The 27,596-nt window shown below is 41.5% G+C and overlaps 1 protein-coding gene across 2 annotated transcripts; it reads left to right on the forward strand.

The window, feature by feature from the left end:
* Nucleotides 1–189: 189 nt before the first annotated feature.
* Nucleotides 190–27,445, forward strand: LOC115019787 (striatin-like). Of its 2 annotated transcripts, XM_029449379.1 has the most exons (17): nucleotides 191–567; nucleotides 11,889–11,992; nucleotides 14,776–14,849; nucleotides 16,848–16,926; nucleotides 17,700–17,864; nucleotides 18,289–18,424; nucleotides 18,522–18,681; nucleotides 19,511–19,621; nucleotides 20,812–20,958; nucleotides 21,073–21,209; nucleotides 22,158–22,333; nucleotides 23,514–23,561; nucleotides 23,659–23,780; nucleotides 23,869–24,036; nucleotides 24,132–24,272; nucleotides 25,103–25,291; nucleotides 25,851–27,445. In XM_029449379.1, exons 1-17 carry the CDS (start codon nucleotides 355–357, stop codon nucleotides 26,018–26,020), a joined length of 2,340 nt encoding a protein of 779 aa, XP_029305239.1. In that variant the 5' UTR covers nucleotides 191–354; the 3' UTR covers nucleotides 26,021–27,445. The 2 variants fall into 2 exon arrangements, with proteins under 2 accessions (XP_029305240.1, XP_029305239.1); XM_029449380.1 differs by lacking the exon at nucleotides 19,511–19,621 and having other exon boundaries at nucleotides 190–567.
* The last annotated feature ends 151 nt before the right edge of the window (nucleotides 27,446–27,596 follow it).

Genomic DNA, 27,596 nt, shown 5'->3' on the forward strand with positions numbered 1-27,596 from the left:
CTCACTCTGTATTTGGTTAGCCGGTGGTTTAACACAGTTTTGTTTAAATAAATACTTGTGCAGGATCTGTAACGGAATGTACAAGATCGTGTTACCTTTCTGGTAAAAATGGGTAAAATGAACAAGGGTGGTCCTTCGGGTAGTATGGGTAGTAGAAACGAGCGCTCCCAGCCAACATGCTGTGGGCGTGGCCGTTGTTACTGACGTCATTCAATGACAGCTAGCTGTCAGAAAGTGAGTTCATTCCCTCAAGCCGAGGAGACCGAGCACAGTCGATAGGTTTTTGCCCTTCCGTTGATATCTAGCACCACGAACCAGCGAGACAACGGACAGACCTTTACACCGAGCCCGGCCATGGACGAACAGGCGGGGCCCGGCGTGTTCTTCAACAACAATAACAACTCTGTTTTACCCGGCGGTGGGAAAGGACCGCTGCCTGATTGCGACGCTGGGGAGGCGGCCAGGGCGCAGTACAGTATCCCGGGGATCTTGCACTTCCTGCAGCACGAATGGGCCCGTTTCGAAGTAGAGAGAGCACAATGGGAGGTGGAGCGGGCCGAATTACAGGTGAAAACCACCACATTTGATGTATACACGGCCATATATTAGTGGCATTATCGGGGCATAGTGCTGCTCCTTTCTAGTAACTCACGTTGAGTTTCTGTGTTGGATTGTACTGGTTACTAGGCTAGCTTGTTAGCTTTAGCTCAGGAGCTAAAGGAGCTGCAGCGCCCCCCCTGACCCGACTGCACGACGACTGTTTGCGACCTCTTTACTATGACTTAAGCTACTAAACTTGCTTGCTGCCTTTAGGAGTTGGAGGAACAAGCGTTTAGACTAGGCTTATAAGAGAATATGTTTAAATAGATAACTAACTGATAGCTACATTTACTAGCAAAGTAGTGAATGTGAAGTGCTAAAACGTTGTGTAGAAACACACAACTGCTACCTGCCTACTTCTAGCTAAATGTATAGCACAACGCCTTGATTTGTATTGCATTTTACCTCGAAACCCCCAAAAAGAAACTTGGAGAAAAGGTAGTGCTTTGATCACTTAAGAGCTGTCAGTACCGACTGACAGCTTTCAACACACAATAGACTGGAGTCAGTATGTCTTGTTTATGAATCTTATCATAAGCTAGCTGCCATGATACTGCCACTCCTGAAGAGAAAATTAAAATGCTGTCTGTTTGATTAAGGCTACAGGGCTTTTAATTGCTCCTATTAATTGATGCACTATTTTAATAGTATAGTTGACCCTTACTTAATGGTCAAACGACTCAGTTATTTATAAGATATAGGAAGGCAGTATTGTTAGTTAGTTTAGGTTGCTTAAACTAGACGAGAATGTCTTGCAAATCCCCAAATTCACTACTGTTTTTCAGTCCAACTAGACTTTTCCCAGGTTTGATTGCACTGTTAGGAGTGTACAAAGTGCTTTACAATTCATCTCACTGTATCTTTGCAGTTGAATTGGCCGACAGGAGTAATAATTTATAATATTTGTTTGAACTTGCATTAGAAATCAGCTTCCAACATGATTGACTTTTCATACTTTTAAGTATCTACAGTAGGGAAAATGACTTTGGACACCATGTGCCAGATCATTCTTATCCAGCATTTGAATTAGCATTGTCACAGCTTATTACTGTTTAACTTTTGTCTCCTTGCCCAATGTTTTGAAGAAAATGTTTTTTTTCTTGCCATCATTTTGACCTAGTTGTGTGGCCATAGTTGTTGGATCACAGAAAAGAGCCAACACTGACTCTCAGGGTCTGGCAGTAGGCAGCTCCATCGACAGAATGGCCTCAGTTTACAAAGAGACGAGAGGGAGACACTGCATTGTTTTTAGATTGGTGACGTATACCCTGCTCAGTGTAGTAGGGTTTTGACTCATCTGGCTCGTGTATTAAGCTTCCTGTCTGCTGTCATGAAGCAAGCTTATCAGTGAAGCGGCAGCAACTGCGGCAAAGCACAGTCAGGTTGCTAAATGGCTTATTGGGAGGTTAGTTTGAGGCGGCAAAACAGTGCGCGCTCAATTTGAGTTCTTGTTTTTGTTGCACCTAACACCAATTCAGAGGCTGGTTGATGTTTTGAACATATTTGAACCTACAGTATACAGTACTCATTAAAACGCATGGCTTACTCACAGTTGTACTGTAGCACTGTACCTATCTGAATAGATGTTTCAAGAATGAAATTGTGACCATTACTGTTTCTCTTATAATATATTTCTGTACCAGTGCTGTTGCACTATACTGGAGCATTAATGACAAATCAGCAAGTATTGAAAAGCTTTGAAAATCCACAGGGGATGTAACCTTGTTGTGTCCTTGAGGGATGTGTACAAATTGCAAACGTATACGGTATTTCTGCCTATATATATATATATATATATATATATATATATATATATATATATATATATATATATATATATATATATATATATATATATATATATATATATATATATATATATAGTATTGGTAGATTAGCCTTCAGTGAGAAACAAAAGATAGAAAGGCTTCTTTCTTTTTTTCCCGATGAACCTAAATAGACATGTATGAATAATGAAAAATTCTAGTAGGCATAGAGCCTTAATGGAAGATACCATGCAGCAGCTACTGTACCGTATGTTCTTTTTGGTCCACTTCCTTCTGCAACATGCTGCTCGTAGTGCTCGATCATGTCCACACACTTGAGTTTTAATCACAGAATCAAAGCTGACATGTTATCTTGCATTTTTTAGGATCGTTACATAAATGGTTTCAGATCAAAGACCATTAAGGACGTACACAAAGCGATTTCACAACCCAGTGAATTCTCTCCTCCCAGGATTGTTCTCGTTGGTTGCATAGACATTGAATGGAAGACAGTTGAAGCTGTGTCTTACGTCGCTGTTTCGGAGGAAGGCAAACCCCTGGGCTTGTAGGAATGTCGTCCAGCCAGCCTGTTAGGTCATGCTCAGTCAGAGCCACTCCTCTCTGCTGGAGCAGCACAGAAACTGTACTGTACATGCCCGACTTCTCTTGCTGCTGTGCCGTTTCTGTGAAATGCAGAGGCTGCTGTCATTCATGATTAGACTCTAGTTGAGCGGTCAATCATAATCAATTGATTGCCCCAATCATATAACTAGCAATCTGCTTAGCTAGTGTTAGGTTACAGATTAATTTAGTTTATTAGTCTTTTTTTTTATGCTGAATGACAACAATTTCCAAGAAACTTATGAGCTCATCTCTGGTAAACAAACGATTTAAAGTGGTGCTTTGGCATTATTCTTTGTGGAGACACGCAGTTTTAAAGATCTGTCGAATAAATCAACTAATTAATAAGTCAGCAAAAACATCATAGTGTTCGTCGATGAATCATTTCTTTAGTCAAGGACAGCCCAACTCTTTATAAACGGATGATATTTTGTATGAAGGGTTTGCAAAAAAAGTTATGTTTTGTACATTAAGAACAAAATGCTGTAAAATAGTTTCACCAGACTGACAATTGAAAAGGCAGAAAAAGACAAAGATACCTCTGAACAGTTCAACAAGAAGAGAAGAAATCAGCAGTCATTGGTAAACGAAAACTGGAAGCTTAGCTCAAAAATGTGTGCAGGTTTAAATGGGAACAGGTTTCAATGTCAAGTGCAAAAGTAATGCCTGTAAACAAGCTCAAATTAAAAGTCGTGTTGCTATTCTTCAAACTTTAACAGAAATAGAAGGTTGGTCTAGTGTTGGCACTATTGGAAATGGACCAGGGAATATCAGCTGAACAGACTATGGACTGAAAAATGACAGTTTAAACCTATTCCCTCTAACCACTGAGCAAACTGCAGAAGGCCCAAAGAAAATCGGCTTCCCAGAATATTTAGAGCCTAATTGCATCGTTGTGGTTCAATAATGATCTCGGGGTCACTTACGCTTTCCTGGACTGGAAAACAAATGGGTATTTAGGGTAAAAAATGGTTACAACAGTATTTTCCCCTGCCCTACTAAACTGTGAGGGTATTAGACTAAATGGAAGTTTGAAGAATTAAATTCTTCTTTTGGGGCCAAAACTATTGTAAATGTCTATTATACATTTGGTGTCTGAATTACAATTTTTTTTAAATCTCTGTTAAAATAGCTATTATTGAGAGTAAGGAGAAAAACCTCAATATAAAAGCTGATTCTATAGTTTTGAAAGTTAGTTTATATTGTGATATTGATTTGATTCCCCTGCCGTACTGATTAGTACAGATCCTTTCCAGACTGGATGACTGATAATGAGTCGAGTTACGCCCTGTACAGGCCAGCCCGTGCTTCGGTGAGCTTCATCAGCTCTCCAGTTATGGGGAAATCCCTGCTCCATAGGGTATCTCTTTGCCAGAAGTGTCTTGTCAGCAGCCATAATTCGACACCAGGAGAAGGTTGAAGGCGACTCGGGGTGTAAGGTGGCTCTATGCGGGTGCAGACTGAAATGTGGAACGCCCCACTCATCTTTTTTTGGGTAGAAGTTGTTCTTGTATTTCTAAATGAAAGGCTTTTAATGAGCAAGAATATATTGTAGGTCATGTTAATACAGTTATCTTCATGTCGGAGAGGACTGCAGCTAAGTGTGGAGCAGCCTAGAATTAGCCTGCCTCAGTTAGATGACTTATTACAGTGATCTCATGTTTACTTTTACTAATGACAAAGCCCCAGGCATATTTAGCTCAATGGTGTTGCGATAAGAAGAACCGAACCAATGCACAACCATACTCATGCATGTACCGTGGCATTTAGATATCCAGAAATGGGTGTCACCGTCATTCCTCAGTTGATACTACGTCCACCCCCCAGCTGCAGTTATTTTTGTTTGCCCTCCCAGTGTGCGCCTCAAAATGGGAAAGTACAAAAAAGTACATGCCTCCTGACCAAAAATATACCGTTTTCTCAATGTTGTTGCTCTCAGATAATGACATAGAAACTTTAGGCACCACCATAGAAGCGAATGCTACATAACTGCTCACATCCTTTCTCTCCAGCCTGTAAACCACAAAGAAACCTCCTCAGTCATAGGTTTAAGATGGACCACAGTAATAATCACCAGAAGCACCACAAAGACAGTCATTGTAGTCTATATGAAATATTCACTGTTCAGATAATAGAGAGGGATTTAAAAGGGTTTGTGTTTTTTTTTCTTTGACAGAGCCTGAAGGGACCCTTGTTTATTAACTAAAGCCTGGTCCTCTGAGCTTTGCTCTACTGTCCCTGTTGGACTCCCACCAGTGCCTTTCTCTATGCTGCAGAGCGGCCTGTTAATTCCCCTCTCCTTCTTTCATTCACACTTACAGCCTTCATCTGTCTACTTGTGCGGGACAGCTGCCTGCTTGTGCCACAAAGTTGTCTGCCTCCCCCAGTAAATCTGAGGTCGCCAGTCTGTCAGAGTTGTAAATTGGTGTATTCACCAGATCAAATTGCTGTTGTCTCAATGTGTTGTTGTGGTGATGATATTGTTTTAACACATTTTGATGGCCCAACGGTGTTTTCCTGCTTTTTAAAGTAAGTGGCATCTACGTCTACATATATATCAGGCAACTTGGTTGTGACTGGATATGGAATAGTTTTTACATTGATGTATGAATTTTAACCTTAAATAATTCGATACAGAAGAAGAGGACAACCATACTGATTTGCAGTATTTGTCAAAGTGAAATCATTTTATTCTGCAAATTGTTTTTTGCATCATAAGTATGCAAACTGGAGTGTAAGTTCACTCTCTTGATAAACTATATAAATGATCATTGTTTTTGATGCTGGCTAGTAACAGGACAGACCTATTCAGACCTACAATTTGAATGCGTTTTACAATATCAGAGTCTTTGTTGAATTATTTGCTCCTATTTCAAATCTTCTTTGTTCTACAGTGAATCTTTACTCTCTACATTGCAAAGCTGTTGTAGATGTTGCTTTCTGCATATTTCTGCCAGGACCACACCTAAGTCACACAACCTATTTGTCAGAGAATATGCTGATGATGAAAAATGTAGCTCTTTGCCTGCATAAAGTATGTGTGCATGTGCGCCATGAACCTTATTTAATATTAATGCGGCAACATGGGATGCAGCTTCCTTGTCCTCAAGAAGCCCAACATACTGTCTTTTGTTTGCACCCTCTGTAAAGTAGCACTGCAGTGTCAACTTGACGTGAGCTGGGTGACGGCAAAGTGTAAAATGAATCTCAAGTGGAAACTCGTGATGAGATGAAAACCACCAATCTGTGACTCGGTAAGGGTTTAAGAAAGGAGAGAAGGTGTATTTTTGACCGTGAGCCATCTCTGGCAGTGTAAGGATTCTCTTTTGTTTTATGGGTATTGTACAAGAGGTGAAAGGCACAGTTGGCTCATTCCAGGTAAATGAGCAGAAAATCTTTATTAAATCCCAGTTTGAGCAGCTCACTGTCACACCCTGACCCTCCGAGCAATCCTTAATCTGTGCCCGTGGACATGAGCGCGCTGGATCGATGCAGTGTCTGCTTTTGAAGGGGAGAGCTCCAGCCACGATCGCAAGTCCTCAGTATTTCACAATGTAGCTCACTGCTTCTGTGTCACTCAAGGAGCGAAATGGAGCAGTGGATTAAGCTAAGCAGTTTGTTTGACACCTAGTCCATCAGATGGCTGTGTAATACTTGTACAGTATTCAGTATGTAGCTTCTTCTTTTTTTAGATGCTCTCCGACACACGATGTGGAAATATGACCAGTTCTAGTGCAGAGACTAAAATGACCCTATGAGCAGAGAAGGAGGTGAAGAGAGACAGCTGGATGGGAAACTGGAGTTTTTAGTAACTGAAGCTGCTTAAGGAAAGTGAAAGGATAATCCACCTGAACTCAACCTTCATTTTAGAAATAGTTATTTTATTCTTATCGCCCAACACTACAAAAAATACTCCTCAAAAACCAAGCCAATCCAATCCAACAGATCTCTTGAGACTGCTTCTCTGTATTTCATACGTTGAAGTATGTGTGAAGCTATCTTTGAATGTCTTAATTAAATGTATTTCATTGTATTTTAGGGACAAAACAATCTGACCAATCTATAACAAATGAATTGTGTTAGATGGACACAACAATAATAACACATTTTCTCTTTATCAGGACATGAAAGGAAAACCATACATTTTCATTTGGATTCTGACTTATAAAGATGATGCCGTTTCTGACCAAAGACAAAAATCTTTAAAGTCATGAGAACATGCATTTAACAGCAGTGCCTGACAAATGTTGCAGTTGTACTGTAAGTGGCCATAAATATGAACCTACTTGAAAGAAGCTCTTTTAGAGGTTATGTTGATCTGTGGTGATGAACAAATTCAAAATACTCAGCTGTAGCCACGTCACAGTTGTACCCGGCGCCTCTGTCTTGCTGCAGTTGTTTTTCTGCCTCTATTCTCTTGCTGCTAGTGTAACGGCATGTGAGGAATGTACTTGGCTAGTCATCAGGTCGGCCATCGTGGTGCTCATTGGTTTGCGGTAACTGTGAGAGTAAATCCGGTGTTAACTGAAAGAAAGGTTGTTTGCATTGTAAATGTGGGATTTACACCAACCCGTTTCCCTTCTTCTTCGGCTCTGACCGCGGCCAACGAGCCAGCATGTGTGACCATTTTGTTTGTGTGTCAGCCCTGAGGTTGTATGAGTGTCTGCTGCATTTATTTTACAATAGTGAGCTCAGTCTTGCTGCTGAGATATACTGGATTTTTCACAGCGTTCACTCTGTCTAGATTAGATAGCTTCATTGTTTTATAGATATCTTTGGGGATGATGCATAACAAGTCTGGAAGAAAACATGTCTGGAATTCACAAATCTGAGACTTTAAGGTGTCCTCTAGTTATAAATAGAGGGGATATCCTTTATAATCATCATACATTCATTGACTGAAAAGTAAAAAGGAAGATATACAATTTGGTGGTATTGTTTGCCTCTGAAATCCACTGCCAACAATGTGGCCGAAAACAAGCTACAAGTTAACTGTCAATGTCGTTGTGAGGACTCTAAAAATGTAGAAATAAAACCATTTTCCTGCGCTTGTTTAACTTGGTGGTCCACCAGCCAAATTTGACTAACTTAACTCCAGCTAAATGGCGCGTGTGCAGTTTTATGTGTTTCTGTCTTCAAATTGTCACTAAGTAGGACTGGAAGCTTCTGTCAGTCCATTTTTCCTCATTTAAATTGACAGCTAAAGTAGGATTGACTTTATGCCAAAGTAGAAGGTATTGTGATCAACTTTCTTATTTTAGCTTACCATAATTTAGCCAGTGACTGATGTTTATTTTCCTCTCTAGCTATTGGCCTATCTCTTGTGCCTCGTTTTCCTGTCTCTGAAAAGCCCTGCGCTCTAGATGGACGTCCCGCTCTACATGTCTCTTACTCAGACAGACTAAGGAGCCCTTATCCAGCGACCCAATAATGCAGGCAGTGTGAGGCCGGGAATTAAATGCTTCCTGTGTCTCTTTATGGCCCGAGTCGACTCATTGCATTCCTCCCAAGGTTAATGTTTGATGGCGGAGAGATGGCGAGCCAGAGATTCACAGAGCTGCACTCTTCTCTGTCTCTGGCACCGCAGGACGCCAGGGGTCCCTGGGCCAGCGCTTCATGATAGGATAAGGAAGTGAATCGTCGCTTGCTATATCAATCAACGCAGATATACAGTTTGATCCACAGTGAAATGTGCATCAAAATGAACTGCTGTTCTTACACTTTGTCATCCTTTTGCTTATGACATTCTTGAGGTGAGGCTTTGATGTGTGGCCATGCTTCAGCTCTCATCGTTGAATTAAGTAAGATATTCTGATGACATTATGGCACTTTTTATTGCTAATTTATTGGGGTTTTTTTTGCCTTTCTGCTCAGCATTTGAGCCAGACACATCGACTGTTCAGCTGGACATCAAGAGACATTAAATGAAAAATATGTCTGCAATTAGCCTAATGAAGTATTTGTAGGTTCTGCAGCCCAGTTGCATGTGATACAGTTCAGGGCAGTGGTCCTCACTGATATTTGGATTGGAGCCACTTCGCCAGAGTTCGTTCATTTGGGAGCCACACAGTCTGGCCCAATCCAAACGGTGATCATTTTCCATATGAAATATTTTGCTAATGCCTTATTTGTGCCCCCTTAACGTGCCTCGTCTCCCATCTTTCTAAGACAGCACAAAATGATCCTTGCTTTATTGAATGTAAGCCAATTGTTCTTCTTCTCAATCCACCTACAAATCAATATTTTCCATCTGGTAAAAAAATGAGTATGACTACTCAGGCTTTGCTGGTATTTTCTCTATTTATTGTCTGGCCTGCTCCATGTTACTGTAACTGAGCTTATATATGCACCAGAGGCCAGAGTTAAAAACTTTTTTGGAGCCTTCTTCCTTGTTTTGGCTTTCTGTTTTAATGATCAATGATACTGGCACAAGGATGCATACTTAACATTGTCAATCCCGAATGCATTAGTATAGATCCAGCTGATGCACATAAAACAGGGTGAATAAGAAATCGGAGACTGTGTAGAGGTAATGGGTAGAGTGATGTATGACGCACCTTTTCAAGAGCATCGATTGTTGCCATCTATGCAGAGATGGTACACTCCTAGCATGTGACCGCTGCCAAATAAACTTGGTTCTGTTTTCACTGTCAAACTGAGAACCAGTAACCCTAAATCCTAAAGGGCTCTGAAGCAGGAAGGTTGTTATGAGTTCCTATGCGGAGAACTGTGGATGGCAAGAAATGCCGGTATTAATACGAGGCAGATTGAAGCGCTGTCATGACTCATTATTGCAGGCAGCAGCAGCGCCACTTTCTATCCGTGTGAAACTGTGATCTAGCCCACTCAAACTCGCACCATCCTCTGCATGTAGAGTGACATGCAGGGAATCAAGTCAATATGAATTATCCTTAAGATGTTAACGTGTGGTCTTGGAATTTGAATCTTTCCCAAGACAAAACTAGAATTCTCTTGTTGAAGGCAGACACGTGAAGTCTGGCTTTCTGTGCTTTTCTCCATCGTGCTGCAGTCCTTCTGTGCTGATGCTTTACTCTTTTTCAGATTTTGCCATTTGTGTTGATCCAAAATAAGTTTTAGACATTGTGCTCCAGTGTTCTCTTCTCCGCATTCGTCCCTTTGCTGAAACCCCTAAAATACTGTGTACTGTTTTGGTTTCTCTGCCCCTCAGAATATATGTAGTGGAAGACAATTCCATAAGGATGCAACTTACTCTAAGAACATTACAAAGCTTTGAGAAGAACAAAAGTTATTTCATTTTTATTGCGCAACTTAAACATTTTATAAAAATGGATAATTCATTACCTAAACTAACTAATTAATTATTAGGTGATTTTTCTTTAGCACCAACATAATTTAACCAGAATGAAGAGACATTAATGGCAATACTGAATTAAGACCAAAATATGATTCTGTTTTACAAAAAATTATTAACCATAGAATTGTTAAATTCTTTGGGGGAGAAATGCTTTTTAACTATAAGAGGTAAAAACCACACCACAGTTGCTGCATTCAAGCTAGTTAAGGCTAATGCTGCTAGCTGGTGTACAGCTAGCCTTACCCAAAGCTAATTTAAAGACCTTTTCCTACCCGTTTCCTGTAATTAGAGAATCAATGTTGATGCTCCAGCATCTTAGTAATCTGAGTTTGTTATTTGCCTAGAAAATAACTCTGCCGATAGTTTGTTTCATTTCAAAAGCCCTGCACTACTGGAGAAAAAAACCTAACAGCAACACAGCGGAGCGCTCCGCTTCTTTTTCTTCCCCTCTTCACTAAAAAAAAAAAAAACACACACACCAACTTTTGTTTTGACAAAAAGCATCCATACGACGATTAGGTCGTCCTCAGATCCATGGTGGTCAGTAAATTACACTTTAATTTCCTTATTTTCATACAAGAACAAACTTTTTCTCTGCTTTTTTTTTCTATTAGTCAGATCATGACTCATGAAACCAGTTAGCTTAATGTCAGTTATGTTTTAGTTGCAGCTCAGGCTAAAGACAGGAGTCGATGGTTTTGCACCGGAGTGAAATAGATTCTGAATCAAATCGTGACACCAAGAATCTGAAGTGTGAGATGGGCAAAGATTCCCACTCATAACAATAATAATAACAATAATAATAATAATAATAATAATAATAATAATAATAATAATAATAACACCAGATAAAGTAGTCCTGCTGAAAGCTAACCAGTCCAGCCTAGATGCCTTTGAGTATCAAAGAATAGTGGTTTTTAACTGTCTTGACTTACTTTAATACATTGTGATGCTTACAATGGTACAATGTCTGGTTCCTGCTATAAGATGGATACAGTTTTACACAATGTGTGATCTGCTCGGTTTGATTTATCTGCTGCAGATCATTCCCTGCATGCTTCACCGTGAGCTAGCCCCTACCACTCTCATTACAAGTGTGTATGTGTGCGTGCACACACACATGCGTGTTTGTGTGTGGTACGCAGCAATGCAATGCAATGTAATGTAATGCTGACTCAGACTGAGTGCGTCGACAGCTGTTGCCTGTTACTGAAGAGAGACAGTGGTGTGCAGAGGGAAGGGATTTTTGAGGAGGGAGGGGGGGAGGTTGGTGTGTGGGAGAGTGAGTAGGTTAGATTAAAATAGAATAGAACAGATTGGCTTTTTATTTCCCATCATGCCACGCATATTGATTTGACATCATCCTATTTCAGTCTCGACAGAAGTAGTTGTTCTCAGATGCTGCCTCGTGGAGGTTGTTTTTGAAGTCGAGTCTTTGTTGCAGGCTAGCTCATATCTAAGATGCCAAAACACTTGATACATTGACTCTATTTATAAAAGGAACTACTGTAAATCTTTTAGTACTTTTCAAATGTGACCTGACTATCCTATTTTTGTGTTTTCAGGCCCAAATTGCCTTCCTGCAGGGGGAGAGGAAAGGTCAGGAGAACTTGAAGAAAGACCTTGTGAGGAGGATCAAAATGTTGGAGTACGCGCTGAAGCAAGAGAGGTGAGTTCCTTACCACCCACTGCTGCCTCAGCCCACCCACAATACACACAATACCTAAGTTTCAAACAACTGCACTGTTTCCATGTTTTCCATGCTCCTAAAAATAAAGTCCTGCTTCTGAGAAATATGGAAAAGTAGAACCTGGCAGTGTCAGATTCTCACTGATCAACAAATGAACATCTGCTGCACCTGCACAGAACTAGCACACTCCAGAGTGCAGCTTTGTTGTACTGTGTTAAAGGGTTGCTTCCGTTTAAGCCCAAAAAAGTCAGCTTGCTCTTGTTTATATTCTATGCATACCAGTCTGATGTCTCAGCAGAAATAGTATTCGAGTGAGAGCGCCAGATTCCCCCCCCCCCCCCCCCCCCCCCCCCCCCCGAGTCCTGCTGGTGTGATGTCTCTGGACAAGAGCATGTGTTGGTATGAAGACTTTGTTTGCTGTCAGATGCTGATGACTCTGCAGTGTCCTCAGTAGAAGGACGGGACAGCAAAGGAGGAGAGAGGAATTCTCTCACCACCCAAGACGAGGTCACCGTCGCAGCTTTCTTTCTCCAGTAAACCAGAAGAATGACATTGTTCTCATTCCCATGTGCATTAGCCCGTCGGCGTCACACAAAAGGTCTCTGTGGTAGCTGTGGTGATGCACTTTGCATTTCCCGTCCTCCTTGACGCATGGCTGCACCCTGGGACAGAGATATATCGCTGATTTCAACACTTCTCTTGTGACTTTGAACCACCGAGTATGTCATTCAAATAGACTCTGTATCAGTAGACCTCTACAAAAACTGAAGAAATAGTCCTTATTTATTTTGATAATTTGAAGGATAATTGTAGTTTATTACAAGCTGGGTCATAATTGTGTAGTCTTGGCCATCATTCCCTTGATGGTAACACATAGTGGCCAAAGTAATTGCTGGAGAAAAAAAACGTACAACAGCTTGAGAAACAAGAGCAGTCAGATATTTAGACGTATTTAATTTAATTAGGAACAGAAGTGGAAGGCAAACGATAAAATCATAACCCAAACTGTCTGTCATTAACACCCATCACAGGTTACAGACTGACATCCTGGTCCAACTTTAACCCATCATACTTTCCAGTAGTTCTGTGTGTGTGTACACAGTTTTCCAGTGTAATTAGTTATTATTGTTGGCATTTCAGGTGCATTCTTGTCAGTTTTACCTCTTGTGTTTCCCCCATCAGACTTGAGTTGCAATGAGCCAGAACGATCCTTCTAACATGAATCAAATATGAGCTGTAGCTCACATTTTGACCACTCGCTTGTATGTAGTGTCTCTGTTTTACCAGGCAATCCAGTCACTTTTGTCTCCTTCCTGAACAATACCCACAGAGGAAGTACTTTACTGCGTTGTGGCCAACGGTGGAAGAATCTGGTTCTGTTGGACAACTTCAAGCTGGGAATGTGTGGAATTCTATGAATGCAAAGTAAATCATTGCTGATATGAGAGCGAGTTAGTCTCCCTTGCTAGATAAGTAAATGTTTCAAATAGAAAACAGGGTTGAACATTTGATGGGTAACAAATGAAACCACTGACTGCAGGTGTCTTGGTTTGAGCTGCGATGTGGGAGATTGTCTGCTTTAGGCTAATGAGAGCCTTGACGCAGCTGATGTCGATGGTGTCAAGCTCGGAGGTTAGTTACATTGTGCCGCCCTGTGCTCTGTGAGGCACATCACCATTAGGTTTGTTAAGTATGGAAACGTCCTCTGTCTGTTTGTAGTGTATATTTATCTACTCTTCTCCACTGAGATCATCGCATACTCGAGCCTCGGGAGCAACGTTAACCCAGAATCACTAATACTTTCCCCGGTTGCTAAGCAACAGGTCACATCTACAAGAGTATCTGAAAGCAATTTCAGAAATGTCTTTCTGGATGTGGGGTGCACCCGATTCAAAATGAATTTGGATGGGGGTTGCCTCCTCTGGATCACAGGGTGTGTGAACTCAAAGGTGTGAGAGCTCTGCTAGTGTTGACTCTTCACCCTGCGGGTGGGTGTGCACTCATTGGGAGAGCTCAGTGTTGTAGCGCTGCCATTTTACATCCGTTTCTAAATGCAGGTGAATTTCTCTGTGAATCGCCTTTCAAGGGAATCATTGTGCCGATATTTTGTATTGTTTAACGCCGTTTCTGTCAAAATTGATTTATAAGTAATGTTTTTGTTTTACACGTGTGAAGAGTGATAAAAGTTTAGTGCATGAACATCAATTTGATTATCATACATGTCATTGTGCATACAATTACAAAGACGGCTGAAACAATTAGTCGATTAATCTATTGAAGATTAACTGTCAAGTAAATTTTGGAGCCACAAATGTCCTGGTTCAGTCTTCTGTGATAGTGAATGTAATGTCTTATCTGAATATTTAAAAACAAGCAATTTTAATATGTCAATTTGGGACCAGGGAAATGAACATGGGCATGTTTCACTGTTTTCTGTTGGGTAAAGCGATTCAATAGAAAATGAAAATGATTGTTAGCTGCAGTCCTGTTTCCTGTATCATGAAACATATTGCTATCTAAAAAGAATGTTTCCGTTAAATGTTGTGATATGCCTTTTCAACACAGCTCTACATACAAGTGAAGCTGTCTAATAAGAGAACGCTTTTATGAAAAGTAGAGCAAGTTGGTGTTGGGATGACTTTCAAAGCTTATGCAGATGCCATGCATAATGAGTTTTTTAAATAGCTTCTTCTCAGACTTTTTTGATCAGCCCCGTTTGCTTATTTGTCTGCCTCCACCTCTTTTTTTTTCTCTCCTTACAGAGCAAAGTACCACAAGTTAAAATATGGGACAGAGTTGAATCAAGGTGACATGAAGCCTCCGAGCTACGACTCTGGTAAGTCTATGGTGGCTCAAACAAGCAACTCCATCTCTTCATACTAAATCACTGTGATTGTTGAGTTCACATACCTCAAGTGACAGGACTAGTACGCATGCGACGGCTGCGTTCATGTTTAATCCTTTTGCCTCGATAGCTTTCCTCTCCGTGTCCTTTTCTGAATGCAGAGTGCCATTGTTGTTACGGATGTACTACTGAGCAAATATTGAGCTGTTGAAAGAGGCAATCTGGCAATGTATACAAATCAGTTGTCTTGACGTTGATTTAAAGATATGTGCAGATTGAGGGCGTACATGACGCTTCATGTAAGATACGTTTAGAACAATAATACTTTCACTCTGATTTCTGACGCACACTATAAACCTTTTTATTGTGTTAGTTCACCCAAATTACTGAACATATTTATTTTTGTATCTGGTATCAGATGCATCATATGCAGACATGCTAATAGTTCTGATTTTATTTGCCAAGGTTTGGGGATATCTGCCTTTTGATATGACTCCACCCAAATATGTGGTGCTGGAAACATTGAAGATTTGCGTTTAAGAACATTCAGTGTTGTTCTACACAATCACTTATTAAAGGACTATTTATTCTGTAGAAAGTAGTTCCAACAAAAGCTGTTAACAGTATCTTCTGTGGATCATCCAAAATATTGGAAAAATATATGATTTATTTTAATTTGTTAATGTAAATAGAGCTGAAACAATTGGTCAAATAAATGGTGTGAAAAATTCATTTTTAGCATTTTGTCTTGAAAAATAATTTCAACTTATTTTGAGCTTCTGAATTTGAAGAAAAGCAAAACTAGGAAGAATGCACATAGCCTACATAAATTAAGCAGAAGCTACTTTATCCACTCAAGTGTTAATTATCTAAAATGTTGCTCTCACTTTTTGGTGTTCACCCGTTCATTACAGTACATAGTCTTACCTCACAGTGCAGTACCTCTGGTATCACTGTGATACCTGTTCCTTGTTATATTATTGTAGTTTAATTGGCCTCTCATGTTCAAGCGCTGTCATTAAGTCAGATTGCGACATTTCCTCTCATCTCTATTCATGAGATGAGGGCTGTTCAAAGCACCCTAACCCTTGAAGTGTTGATGAACGAGGAGTGGGAGGTGTTGTTCGTATGGTGGTGCACCTGCCCGCTCCTCGCCCTCCTGAATTAAGCATGACCCACTTTTTGAGGCACCCCGTCTCTCTGCCCCACCAAATCAACCTCTGCCATGACGCACACGCACACACTCACTCACCCCATCTAAATCTTATTAACGCATCTCTCTCCCCCTTGCAAAATTCCCAGCTGAATCGCCGAGTGCTGACGTTGTTTATTATCAAAGAGAGCTTTGAATCCCATCGTTGCTTGATTTGTCAGAAAGAGTGTGTGTTGTTGTTGTTGTTCGGGATGCAGACACACTTTGTTGCTCTTTGCAGTATGTCATGGGACGTGGTTGAAACAGAGACCAGCCATTTTGAAGGTGTCGGAATGCTTAATTAAATAGCAAATGTCTTGTTGTAGCATCAGGAACAAGTTGTTGCTAATGAGTCTCTTCTCTGTTTGTACTGCTAGTGCTGTGTACACAGTTCTAGTAGGGCAATAATGACCTACTGGGATGTAAATACTTGGATCAAGGATAGCTATCTAAGTTGCACATGTTGACAAATGATAACTCTGATCCAAATCCACCCACGAACAAAAAGGTAAATGAGCTGGAGTGTGAATACTGATTATACTCTTGGCTGCGGCTGTTTCAAGAATGTTTTGTTATTTTTAACATGCAAGTGTAATTTCACTGGCACAATTTCAAGAGAAGCAATATCCTCTTCTATTTAACTCTAGTCCAATGTTGACTTGCTGAAAGCAACTGTGCTGTGTGTAGTTGCCAGGATGCTGCGATGCAGGAATGTTCTGGTCGTGTTTACAGAGTGGAAATAATGTCAGAGGCTGTGGTGTTTGTGGAGCCCTGATTTGTGTCCTCCTCATCTGCAGATGAGGCCAACGAGAACGAGTCTTCCGGATCGCTCAACAATCAGCTGTCCTGGAAACAAGGCCGTCAGCTCCTCAGACAGTAAGTGCACTTGCTTTAATCCTTCTGTGACAGTCTTCGACCCAGAAAAACTAAATCGCTGCACTAAAATGAACTGTATAGAGACACCAGGTCCCTAGGTACATTTCTCTGCAGTAGTATTGTCACTTGTGTCAGATTTAGGCTTTTATTAAGGTATACTACTGTGCCAGAAGCGCTATGGCTAAAAAAAACAGTGAGGAAGAGCTCCCCCACATGGGCAGCAGCAGTCATTACCTGCTCTGTGATTTGTTTTCTCTGGTGTACCCAGCGGGCTCAGGGAAGTTTAGTTATCACACCATCGGGCAGCCTCACACGTCAGCTGCCCCAACATGCCGGCTGACCAGACAGCCAATTTATTCTTAACTCTGTGTGAAGGGACAGATCAATAATGTGCTAAGACGCTCCTTCAGTCAGACGCCTGCTCTGCATCCTTACATGGTAGGCGTAATATTTGATGAGTATCTCATCTTGCCTCAACAAAGCTGATGCCATCAACTGCCAGAGGACATGACACTTTTGACAGTAACAAGTACTCATCTCTGATCATCTTTGTTTGTGTAGTAAATGAACTTATTCATTATTATTCTCAAAGAAGAGTTAATTTAATGGCTCTTTGCAGCAATATGAAAAACTCATTTACAATGTTTCTGCATCTTCTCATCAGATCTTGCTCCATACTACACTATACATACACATGTTTGTATTCATTTCACAACAAATGACACTTTTATGGGCTATACCATTTGCAACCAAGTTTATTTACCTCATTCCAGGTACCTGCAGGAGGTCGGCTACACAGACACCATCTTAGATGTAAAGTCCCAGCGGGTACGAGCGCTGCTAGGATTAGCCGGGGACGGAGGCGGGAGGACTGGGGAACGGACCAGTACAGAGCCGTTAGTCAATGGGACAGACGCATCAACAAAGGGCACCAGAGGGTAAGTGTTCTCCCCTAAAGCGATCTATAGAGTGATCGGAAACAACAATGTTACAAGTCCATTGCATGCAACACTGTGTGGTTCATGTTTTAAAAATGTAGCTAAACAATAAACAAGCTTTGGTCATCGCACCGGCACTTCTATGCATCGAAAGAGGAAGAGGAGGTTGTAAAGCCGGTCTGTGGCCGCCGAAGCTCGAGATCTGCCATCAGTGCTTTTTGTCTTTGACAGTCCATTTTCGATTGACGACCACGTTTCCTTCATGATTGTGAACTTGTGAAAGTGGCCTTAAAGGGCAACACACACCAACATTTGCTACATGTGTGTTGTACTTGAGACTGATGGGGTGAATCAGTACAGATACAACTACTGTTTATTGATACTGGAGCGTAATATTTGGATGTGCATCATTGTTCCTCCACAGAAAAGCTGAGCTCTCTGACACTAGCGCTGTACTGGAGGCCTTCAAGTTCATTGAGAATGCAGCAGCTGACTTCAGCGATGACGATGATGACGAGGATAACGATGGGAGGGACAGGACTAATGTGGAGTCCAGGACGGTAAGGAAACAGTCCGCCCTCATCTTCTGAACTTTCACAACGTCACGTAGAAGTTGTCTCGGTGCTTTTAATAACGGCCCTTGTTATTTTTCCCTAGATCCTGAGGAAGAAGCCGACGCCATCGACGCCAGCCAGTATGGACACGAGCGAGGACCCTGACACAGAGGAGGCAATGAAGGGCTTTGACTTCCTGTCCAGCCAAGACGAGATGGACACCTCGCCGGAGTCCAGAGGCAACGGGGACGGCACAGACTGGGGTGAGTCATGGATCTGTCAAGAACAGGGAAGAGTTGGAATTGGTTGAAAACCCAGATACAGTAAGAGTAGCTACAATATCAGAATGCTTATTTTTCTCTTGCACAATGTTGTCTTTTTTTAAATCAGTAAAATAAAAACACAAGTTTCAGAAATAAAATATTCGTTGATTGTTTTCTGCTGTAATCTTATAATTTGCCTGCTTATCTGAATTTGACTTCTTCTCATAGTTTGGTGACTGTTGAGTACTCGTCATTCATAAATCACTCTGTGGTCATAAATCATGACGTTTGGATGTTTCTCTGTTTAACCCATAGTTTGTGATCTCTTCCACTGTGTGTTCCCATAGTGACCACAATGTCTCTTCCACTCCTGTGTGTCGTCAAATAGACCTGATTCCCTTTGAGTGTCAGTAGTCCTTAGACTTAGACCAAAAGCCAGAAAAGATGGGCTTGATGTCATGCTGAGGTGTTTCTTTGTATTTGAACGTGGGTTTGACTATTCGAGTCACGTATACAACAATTTAATTATCACAAAGATTTGACGTGAGGATTTTATGATTAGTCATGACATCAACTTCCCTCCCACCGCTCTCACTTCTTCCAATATAAAATAAAAGCTAACGATATTAAACGAGATAGTTATAGTGAGTCTTGTATCACTGAGGTGGTAGTGGCCTGTTTAAAGAAAAGATGCTCCTCTCAGGTCTTAAAGGCTTACTGTGAGTGTGAGAGAGGTCTCTGCACCTTGCCCACCCTGCCGCGCCACGTGGGCCTCAACCAGAGCAGTTCCTCAACAGCCTCTCGGTCTGGTTTTGTTCCCCCTGTGTAGAGAAGGACGAGCAAGGTCCCATTTCTGAGGCCTGGGACGTGGACCCGGGCATGATAACCAAACTCAAGGAGGAGTACAGAAAGGAGCGCAAGGGGAAAAAGGGGGTGAAGAGTAAGTCCTGTCAGGTGTCGCTGCCTCCCTCCTACTCCTCTCTCTGTAGAGCCTGACTTTCAGCCAAAAAGCCTCAAATCAAAAACAAAACATCTTGGCTGTTTTTTTCTCATCTCCTTCTTGAGCTCCTCCTTATTAAGCCTTCAACTTGGCATCGCTCTGTCCTGTCTATCATTTCATACTGAATGTCTCCTCTGTCTTCTTGTGAATGTGTACCGTACATACAAAATGTGTCACCTTTTTAATTTTCCTACCCAAACTGTAATGCTTGTTGCATGATTTTCTTTCCCCTTTCAAATGTGTTGATTTACATACACAACATCATCATCTTGTCCTCACTGTTAAATATCAGAGATTAACGTGAAAGTTAGTCGTGCTGACACGTCCTTCTCTGTCCCATATGGGCTAGTGCTAATCTCCACAATGCTCTGTTTCCTACATTGGTATGTTCTCCAGTCAGAATAACATAATCATCACCTTCATCCTCATCCGTCAGCCATGTTGGTGCTACAGTCATTTTGCTGCTGTTGTAAATTGATAGCAATTACAAGTTTATTCAGTGACTCCGTGAAGTGACTCGGCTGAACACCACTGCTCTCAGAGTAACGGCCCACTTCAGCCTCATTCAGTGGCTCTTCGAGAGCTCTTCGATTTCACATGTGTGATGCCTAAACCCAGCTTTGCTCTAATTTCCCTTTTTTTCTACTACGATTGAGTCATGAGATCCAACAACTCGGTACATCTCACTTTCTTCATTTGATTGACACACCATTTTTTACACTTGGCTTTCTCCTCGTCTGATGTAAGCAGAAATCTATTTTTGACCGTCACACTGTGTCGGTACTTTAACACTTTTGTAAACATCCATTCCGTGGTTCATTAAATGCTTCTGCCACACTTGAAGTAAACATCTCAACACCTTTTCTACTTCTTCAATTCATCTAACAAGGACTCTGGTGCTTCTTCCTTTTCTCTTCTTTTGCATACTATATTTTATTAATTTAACTTCTTCCCTTTCAGTGCTGCCTTCCTTCCATATTCATTCCGTGTTCTCTTTTTTAGCTTGTACTCACAGCTTTTTAATTAAATAATTTATTGTTTTCGTACGTTTTGCCTGTTTTTTTCCCTCTCTCCGCTCGCCATCACTGTGTGTCGGTTTGGTAACTCTGTTGACCTGACTCATTAAACAGGGCCAAACCGGTCCAAGCTTCAGGACATGCTGGCTAACCTGAGAGACGCAGAGGACTTGTCCCACATGCAGCCGCCACCATCCACCCCTCAATCCCGGCCCAACGCGGTGCGGTTCAACGAGCATGATGGGAACCGACCGGATGAAGGTGCTCGAGCTAAAACTCCAGTAGATTGCAGCCATCAAGTGTTAACTCCTTGTTAGACTTGCTTAAATGCCCTTCATCCCTGGCTATATTTGTATTCATTTGATCTTTCCCCAGTTGAAGCGCTGACCTTCCCGCCAACCTCTGGGAAGTCGTTCATTATGGGCGCAGACGAGGCCATGGAGAGCGAGCTGGGCCTGGGGGAGCTCGCTGGACTCACCGTGGCCAACGAGGCCGACAGTCTGGCATACGATGTGAGTAGGAAGATGCAGAATAGATTTTAAGAGCCATGGGACCATTTCTCTGGGGGAAACTATTTCTGTTCATGTTCTCATGCAAAACATCCACCCTACCTCCCGCCTGTAATCCACAGCTAATTTTCCAAGTCACATCACAACAGCTATTTTTATAGGCAGCGTCAGGGAAGCTGCTTTGAAAAGTATAGGAAGATGTCAGTGATTTTCTGAGACTACATTTACAACAGTAAAGTCAAAGTCAGATGGTTCTAAAAACACTTGCGTAGGTTGTAGCATGTTTTCCTTTTTTCTTTTTAAGACGTGTGATTTCAGTGTGATAGCGAGCTTTTACAGGGGAAAAGTGGTTAAAGGATATTTATCAAGACGTACAAAGAACAGGCATTAATGAAAAGTAATACAAAGTTATTTTTAATAACAAAAATGAATTCATTACAAACTAGCAGTTGAATTCCAGAAGAAGTCTGGACAACATGTTGTGTATTTCAGTGGCTACGATATAATCTCATGGAGAGCGTTTGGCTGAAGGGTCTTTGTATGTATTTTATCACACCTGCTCAGGAGTCTCTCCGCTCCGGCTCGTGCAGCTGCTGACTTAATTCTGTAAAAAGTAAATACTTTTTAAAGATTTATACAGAATTAGTGACTATATTTGGGACAACAATTACTTTTCATTAGGATAAACTCGTTTTCGATGGATCATTCTGTAAAAGTATGTCACTAAAGATGACTTGGAGAACTGCTGCTGTTAAGCGATCCCAAATAAAGGGGGAAAATGTATTTACAGTTGCTGACTGCACCCCTAAATGACAGACATATATGATGTACCTTTTGGGTTTTTTAATCTCACCATCACTTCATTTTTTTATCCATGAATTTTGCAACTACTGATTATATCTTATAACACTGAAGATTGGAACTTGAGTGTCTGCTTTGATGTCTCCTCAGATTGGCAACAATAAAGATGCCATGAGAAAAACATGGAACCCCAAATTCACTCTGCGGAGCCATTTTGATGGGATTCGTGCTCTGGCCTTTCACCCTGTGGAGCCCGTCCTGGTCACTGCTTCAGAGGACCACACGCTCAAGATGTGGAATCTGCAGAAGACCGCTCCCGCCAAAAAGTAAGAACGTCTTCACGCAAGTTGAACACCCCCAAGCACTCTTCCAGTTCAACCCAGACCAGTATCCTGTGATTATCTGTCCATTCCTTCCTTTATGAACTCTGTTAGAGACATTAATACATGTGGTTCAGTCTCTTTGTACCTACAGCGGCAGAGGGAACATTATTACAGAGAAAAGCTCTGTTGTTGATTACTCATAAGAAAGATAGCTTTTCTTTGTTGCTCCATCATTCAGCTGCAGGAAAGAACTGACAAAAGACTCATTACGTCAAGTCACAACTCTGCAGCCCACACACAGTCTACTGTACTAATATCATGTGTTTTATTTTAAGAGGCTGAAGTCAATTTACAGTCAAGGGTTCAATAAAACAGCATGAAACAGTAGCAGCTGATTATACATCAAGTTATGGCTTTGTACAATTCAGCAGCAATGAATTTGAATGTATTCATCGACACATATTGAACGCACAACATGTAATTTCCTGCCAATAAGGGGGCTCTCAATCAAAACAATGGACGGAGTTTGGTGACTTCAAGTAGCGGGTTCATGGGATTTTGTCATTGTTCATCGTTCAGCAGTATTTTTTTACCAGAAGCCGAATTATCCGCACAGGTCTCCTCTCCAAAACTAACGATCCCTGTGATTTAAAACTGTTAAAAACACTGAATAATTAAGCAGATTCACATTTAAAAATCAGTGTTTCTCCAACGCTGTTAGACAGACACAGCACGTCCCGGAGGGCTAGCCACGCTGCCGCAAACGTTTGCTCAGCTTGTTTCTCTGACAACTTAACATCCAGACGTCTGATTACTAAAATCCTTCATCCGGTTAAAATATATTGTTAAAACGACCAAGATCTAAAAAGTGTATTGTAGAAATGTGTCTTAAAACTGTGTAAAAAGTCTTCTGAAGACAACCACAATGCTGACGCCTTCACAAAGGTGATACGTCGCCATTAGAGGCGACCAAATGAAACGTTACCTTGATTAGAATTACAGATTTCTCTAGGTTTTAAAAATTAAAAAAGCTAATGAAAGTGCACAACTCTACAAAATATATAACATAGCTGTAGTCGTTTTTAAATATTTGAATGCGGTAAAGTTGCATATTATAGCTTATAAACTTGAACTGCTGTTTGGTTTTGTATGTTCCATTAATGAGCACATTGTTTGTCCCCAGGAGTGCATCTTTAGATGTGGAACCGATCTACACTTTCAGGGCCCACAGGTAAAAACACTGCACATGCACAAACACATTTATTTCCCATTTTAGCGATGAAGAACAAACAAGAAGTTTTGCTATTTCATTTGTATGTGAACCACAGGGGGGCTGTCCTGAGTGTGGTGATGAGCAGCACAGGGGAGCAGTGTTTCAGCGGAGGGGTTGACGGGACTATACAGTGCTGGAACACCCCCAACCCCAACATCGACCCCTACGACTCCTACGGTAACCATGGCGCCATGTGTTTTGTTTGAATTAGAGGATTTTATAAATCAGATCATTGTAGCTGACTTTGATCGTCTTTCTGTGACAGAGCCATCGATGCTGCGGGGAGCGCTGTGTGGACACACTGACTCAGTTTGGGGTTTGGTGTACAGCAGCGCACACCAGCGCCTCCTCTCCTGCTCTGCAGACGGGACTGTGAGACTGTGGGACGCGAACACCACCTCCCCCGCCCTCGCAGTATTTAACGAAGACAAAAGTACTGACTTCACGCTTGTGTCATGACTTTGTTTTTCTTCATATGTCCTTGAATTGAGTAGTTAACATGAATGTATCTTGTCTTTCTGTGTAAAGAGCTAGGAGTTCCCTCCTCAGTAGACCTGGTGTGCAGTGAACCGGCCCATCTGGTCTCATCCTTCACTAACGGGGAGATTGGTCTCTTCAACATGGAGACTCGCCAGCTGGTCCTCAGTCTCGAGTCCAATTTGGAGCCGGGTAGGTTTGCCCGATAGAAAGCTGCGGCATTTAGACCTCGATCAGTAAAATTCTCCATTGATATCTAAGCTAATAATAATGATAAAACACACTATATGATCATAATGATGGAGAGTCTGAAAATATGGCTCTTGAGTAACATCTAGTGGCAGCTGTAGCATTAGCAGACCCATGTTCTGATCCACGTGTTTCTGTTTTCATATTTCTATATTTGTTTGATTTACAAATTCCAAGTTAACTGTCTATTATGTCACTGATGTCACTGTGAATATCATAAGAATGTTCTGTAGCATCACTAACTTGTTTATTACGGATGCACCGCTCACAATTTCCTTTGCAGTTTACACATTTTTAAAAGTCTGACCTGTTGATTCCAATTTTCTTTTCTTTTTTTAAGAACTATAATTGGCAGCATATGCAAACATTTTTGGAACTTTTCTCTCATGGAAAATTGAAATTCAAAGATTTGTACATAATAAAAGGTTGATAATACATTTTCTTCAAAACCGCTCCAAGTTCCAGGACTTCCTGTTGTCAGAACCTTGTTTACAAGGTTGCTCCTCCACGGCTTGTTTTGGACTTGCTGGTATTAAAATTGCGAGCTTTATATCTTCTTCACTCACGCTGAATAACTTCCACACCGATGCTGTGTGCGGCACCTAAATAATGTAAATTTCACCAGCAAAAAATATATATGAGACTAATCGGCCTCCACACATGCATCATAATATCTCCACACATCAGATTTCTAGTTGCTCAGATTGATTCAGTCGGTCTAAATTCCGTCTCCTGCTGTTTGATGTCTAACATGCCTGTCTTATTTTAACCAGGCACCCCCTGTCAGATCAACAAGGTGCTCAGCCACCCGACTCTTCCCATCACCATCACCGCACAGGAGGACAGACACATCAAGTTCTTTGACAACAACAGCGGGAAGCTGATTCACTCCATGGTGGCTCACCTGGATGCTGTCACAAGCTTAGCTGTAGACCCTAATGGACTTTATCTCATGTCAGGCAGTAAGTACCTCTTAATCAAAGTCTCCTTGTGGCACTGCTGTGTTGGGTCTGAGGCAGCGTTTAATGTGTAGCTGGATATGTCTAAATATGAGAAAATCTAAACTTTTTAGAATCCAAAAAATCATTTTATGTGGAAGTACAATATGTGTACACTTTTTGTGTAGCAGTAGCAATATTATTTGTTTTTGCAGCAGGTGAGTAAATGATATGACTAATTCAGTCGCAGATCCTTGAAATGGGACCAGGAGCGTGGCTTGTAAAGGTTTGATCATTTTAAAAACAGTCTGATCCTTTTGTAAGCATTTATCCATAGACAAAATGAAAGCTGATGAAACACATTTTTAGATCCACTTTTGTAGTATTGTCCTGAACATGTTAAAGTAAAGCCATTCAATGATATCTCACTTTTAATAATAAATTAAACAAGGTTTTCCCAGGCCCCATATGTGCAACAAATCCACTTGTTTGCAAGTTTTAGGAGAAAACTGGCTCTTTACTTGTAGAACTTCCTTTATTTTTGAGTTCCCCTACCGCTTTTAACTCGTCATGTCCTCTGCAGGTCATGACTGCTCAATCCGTCTGTGGAACCTGGACAGTAAAACATGCATCCAGGAGTTCACGGCTCACAGAAAGAAGTTTGAGGAGTCGATCCACGACGTGGCGTTTCATCCGTCTAAATGCTACATCGCCAGCGCCGGAGCAGATGCTCTCGCCAAAGTGTTCGTATGACGCGGAGCTGCGCGTCTCCCTGCAGCCCAGCTCTCTGACTCAGCCTCCCATCATCAGGGACCAATAGAGACACAGGAGGGGGAGGACCTTCAGGCATGGGTCCAGTCCTACCTCTCACAGCCCACTGGTTTCCTGTCAGACTGGCAGACTATGTAGCCGCTAGCCTCAAAACGGGCCGTGACTCTCAATAAAGAGGGTCGGCAGGGAGGGCAGTCCGGAGGAAGACTGCTCTCTTGTCCCCCATCTACCATCCAGGCAGGCCTGGGTGTGACCAGCCACAGCTCCCACCCCCCCCAGACAGATAAACCTCCGTAGCTAGGAGGCTCAGGACAAGTGTTGGAGTGGAGAAATGAGGTTTCAAGCCGGTCTTCTGCCCCTGTGACTTCACGCTCATCCCAAATCCCTCTGACCCCTCGACCTTCCCTCTCAGACACACCAGGTCCGGGCTCTTTTACTCCAAGTCAGGTTTTGTGTTGTGTTGTTCCAGAAATGTGGGGTACTAAAGGCTCGCTGGAGCTGTTGTGGAAGCCTCTCACTTCTTCTTCTCTGCTTCCCAGACTGACTTTTGCTTGCTGGCCTGCCTTTTTTTTTCCTTTTTAAAAACACGTATTGACAAATGTGCCTTTGCTTTAAAAAGGTCTTGAAAAATGTTTTTTTTAACAAGCTTGTTTTTGGGGAACCAGGGAGGGAGGGAGGGAGGGAGGGGACGGCGGAGAAACGGAGCTGGTTGTCACAATGTTGTCGATTTTAACATTGGATGTAAAATTACAAATGCTTATAATAAACAAAAATATATATTCAGTCTTAAAATTTACTGTGCAGCGTGAGTTTGAGTGCTCCTTTTTGATAAGTGTGGTTGGGGAATCAATTGTGTGCATTTCAAAGCTGGTAGAGTGATACAGACCATTAAATATAATGCCTGTTTGTTAGATTCAAGTAACTGTACACTTCAGAAGTAAGATTGCAAGCATACGTGTCCAAAGTAAACCATCTTGGTTATATAATTACAATTCAAACTTCTAGATGTCCATTTTAGGAATTACTAATTGATTTTGGCCAGTTTGCTCTTGTGTGAATTGAATGGCTTGTACTGTATGTAGTTTTTCCCCAATTGTGCGGACATGCTCGACTACAATGTGATGTATCATGTCCAGATATTTACAGTAGTCCAGTGTTTAGCAGGAAATGAGTGCAGTACTGTGGGACAACTTTGAAATGAGTTCACCATCCAACACTGACGGAAGAGAAATGTCCCTCAAATTCCAGTTTACTGTAAACTGTGTGGACAAAACTTTCCTGGGTAAAAAAAAAACTAATCAATCAAGATATTGTACGTGTAGAGTGCAGCTTCAAATGAGCCATTTTCTCAGTCACTGGTTTGTATATGAAAGTATGTTCAAAATAAAACCTGCTGTAAAATGTTAACTGGGCTCAGATGTTGATCATTTGATAAAAGTGAAAGGTGTTTGCAGCTTGCAGAAACCAAATGTGGTCATCGGTGCAGATCAGGTTTTTTAAGAGTCTTGTAAATTCTATATTTGTTTACATTTTGGCTAATTATACGTATGCCAAATTA

The sequence above is a fragment of the Cottoperca gobio genome, chromosome 15 (genome assembly GCF_900634415.1).
Source record: "Cottoperca gobio chromosome 15, fCotGob3.1, whole genome shotgun sequence".
NCBI classification, from domain to species: domain Eukaryota; kingdom Metazoa; phylum Chordata; class Actinopteri; order Perciformes; family Bovichtidae; genus Cottoperca; species Cottoperca gobio.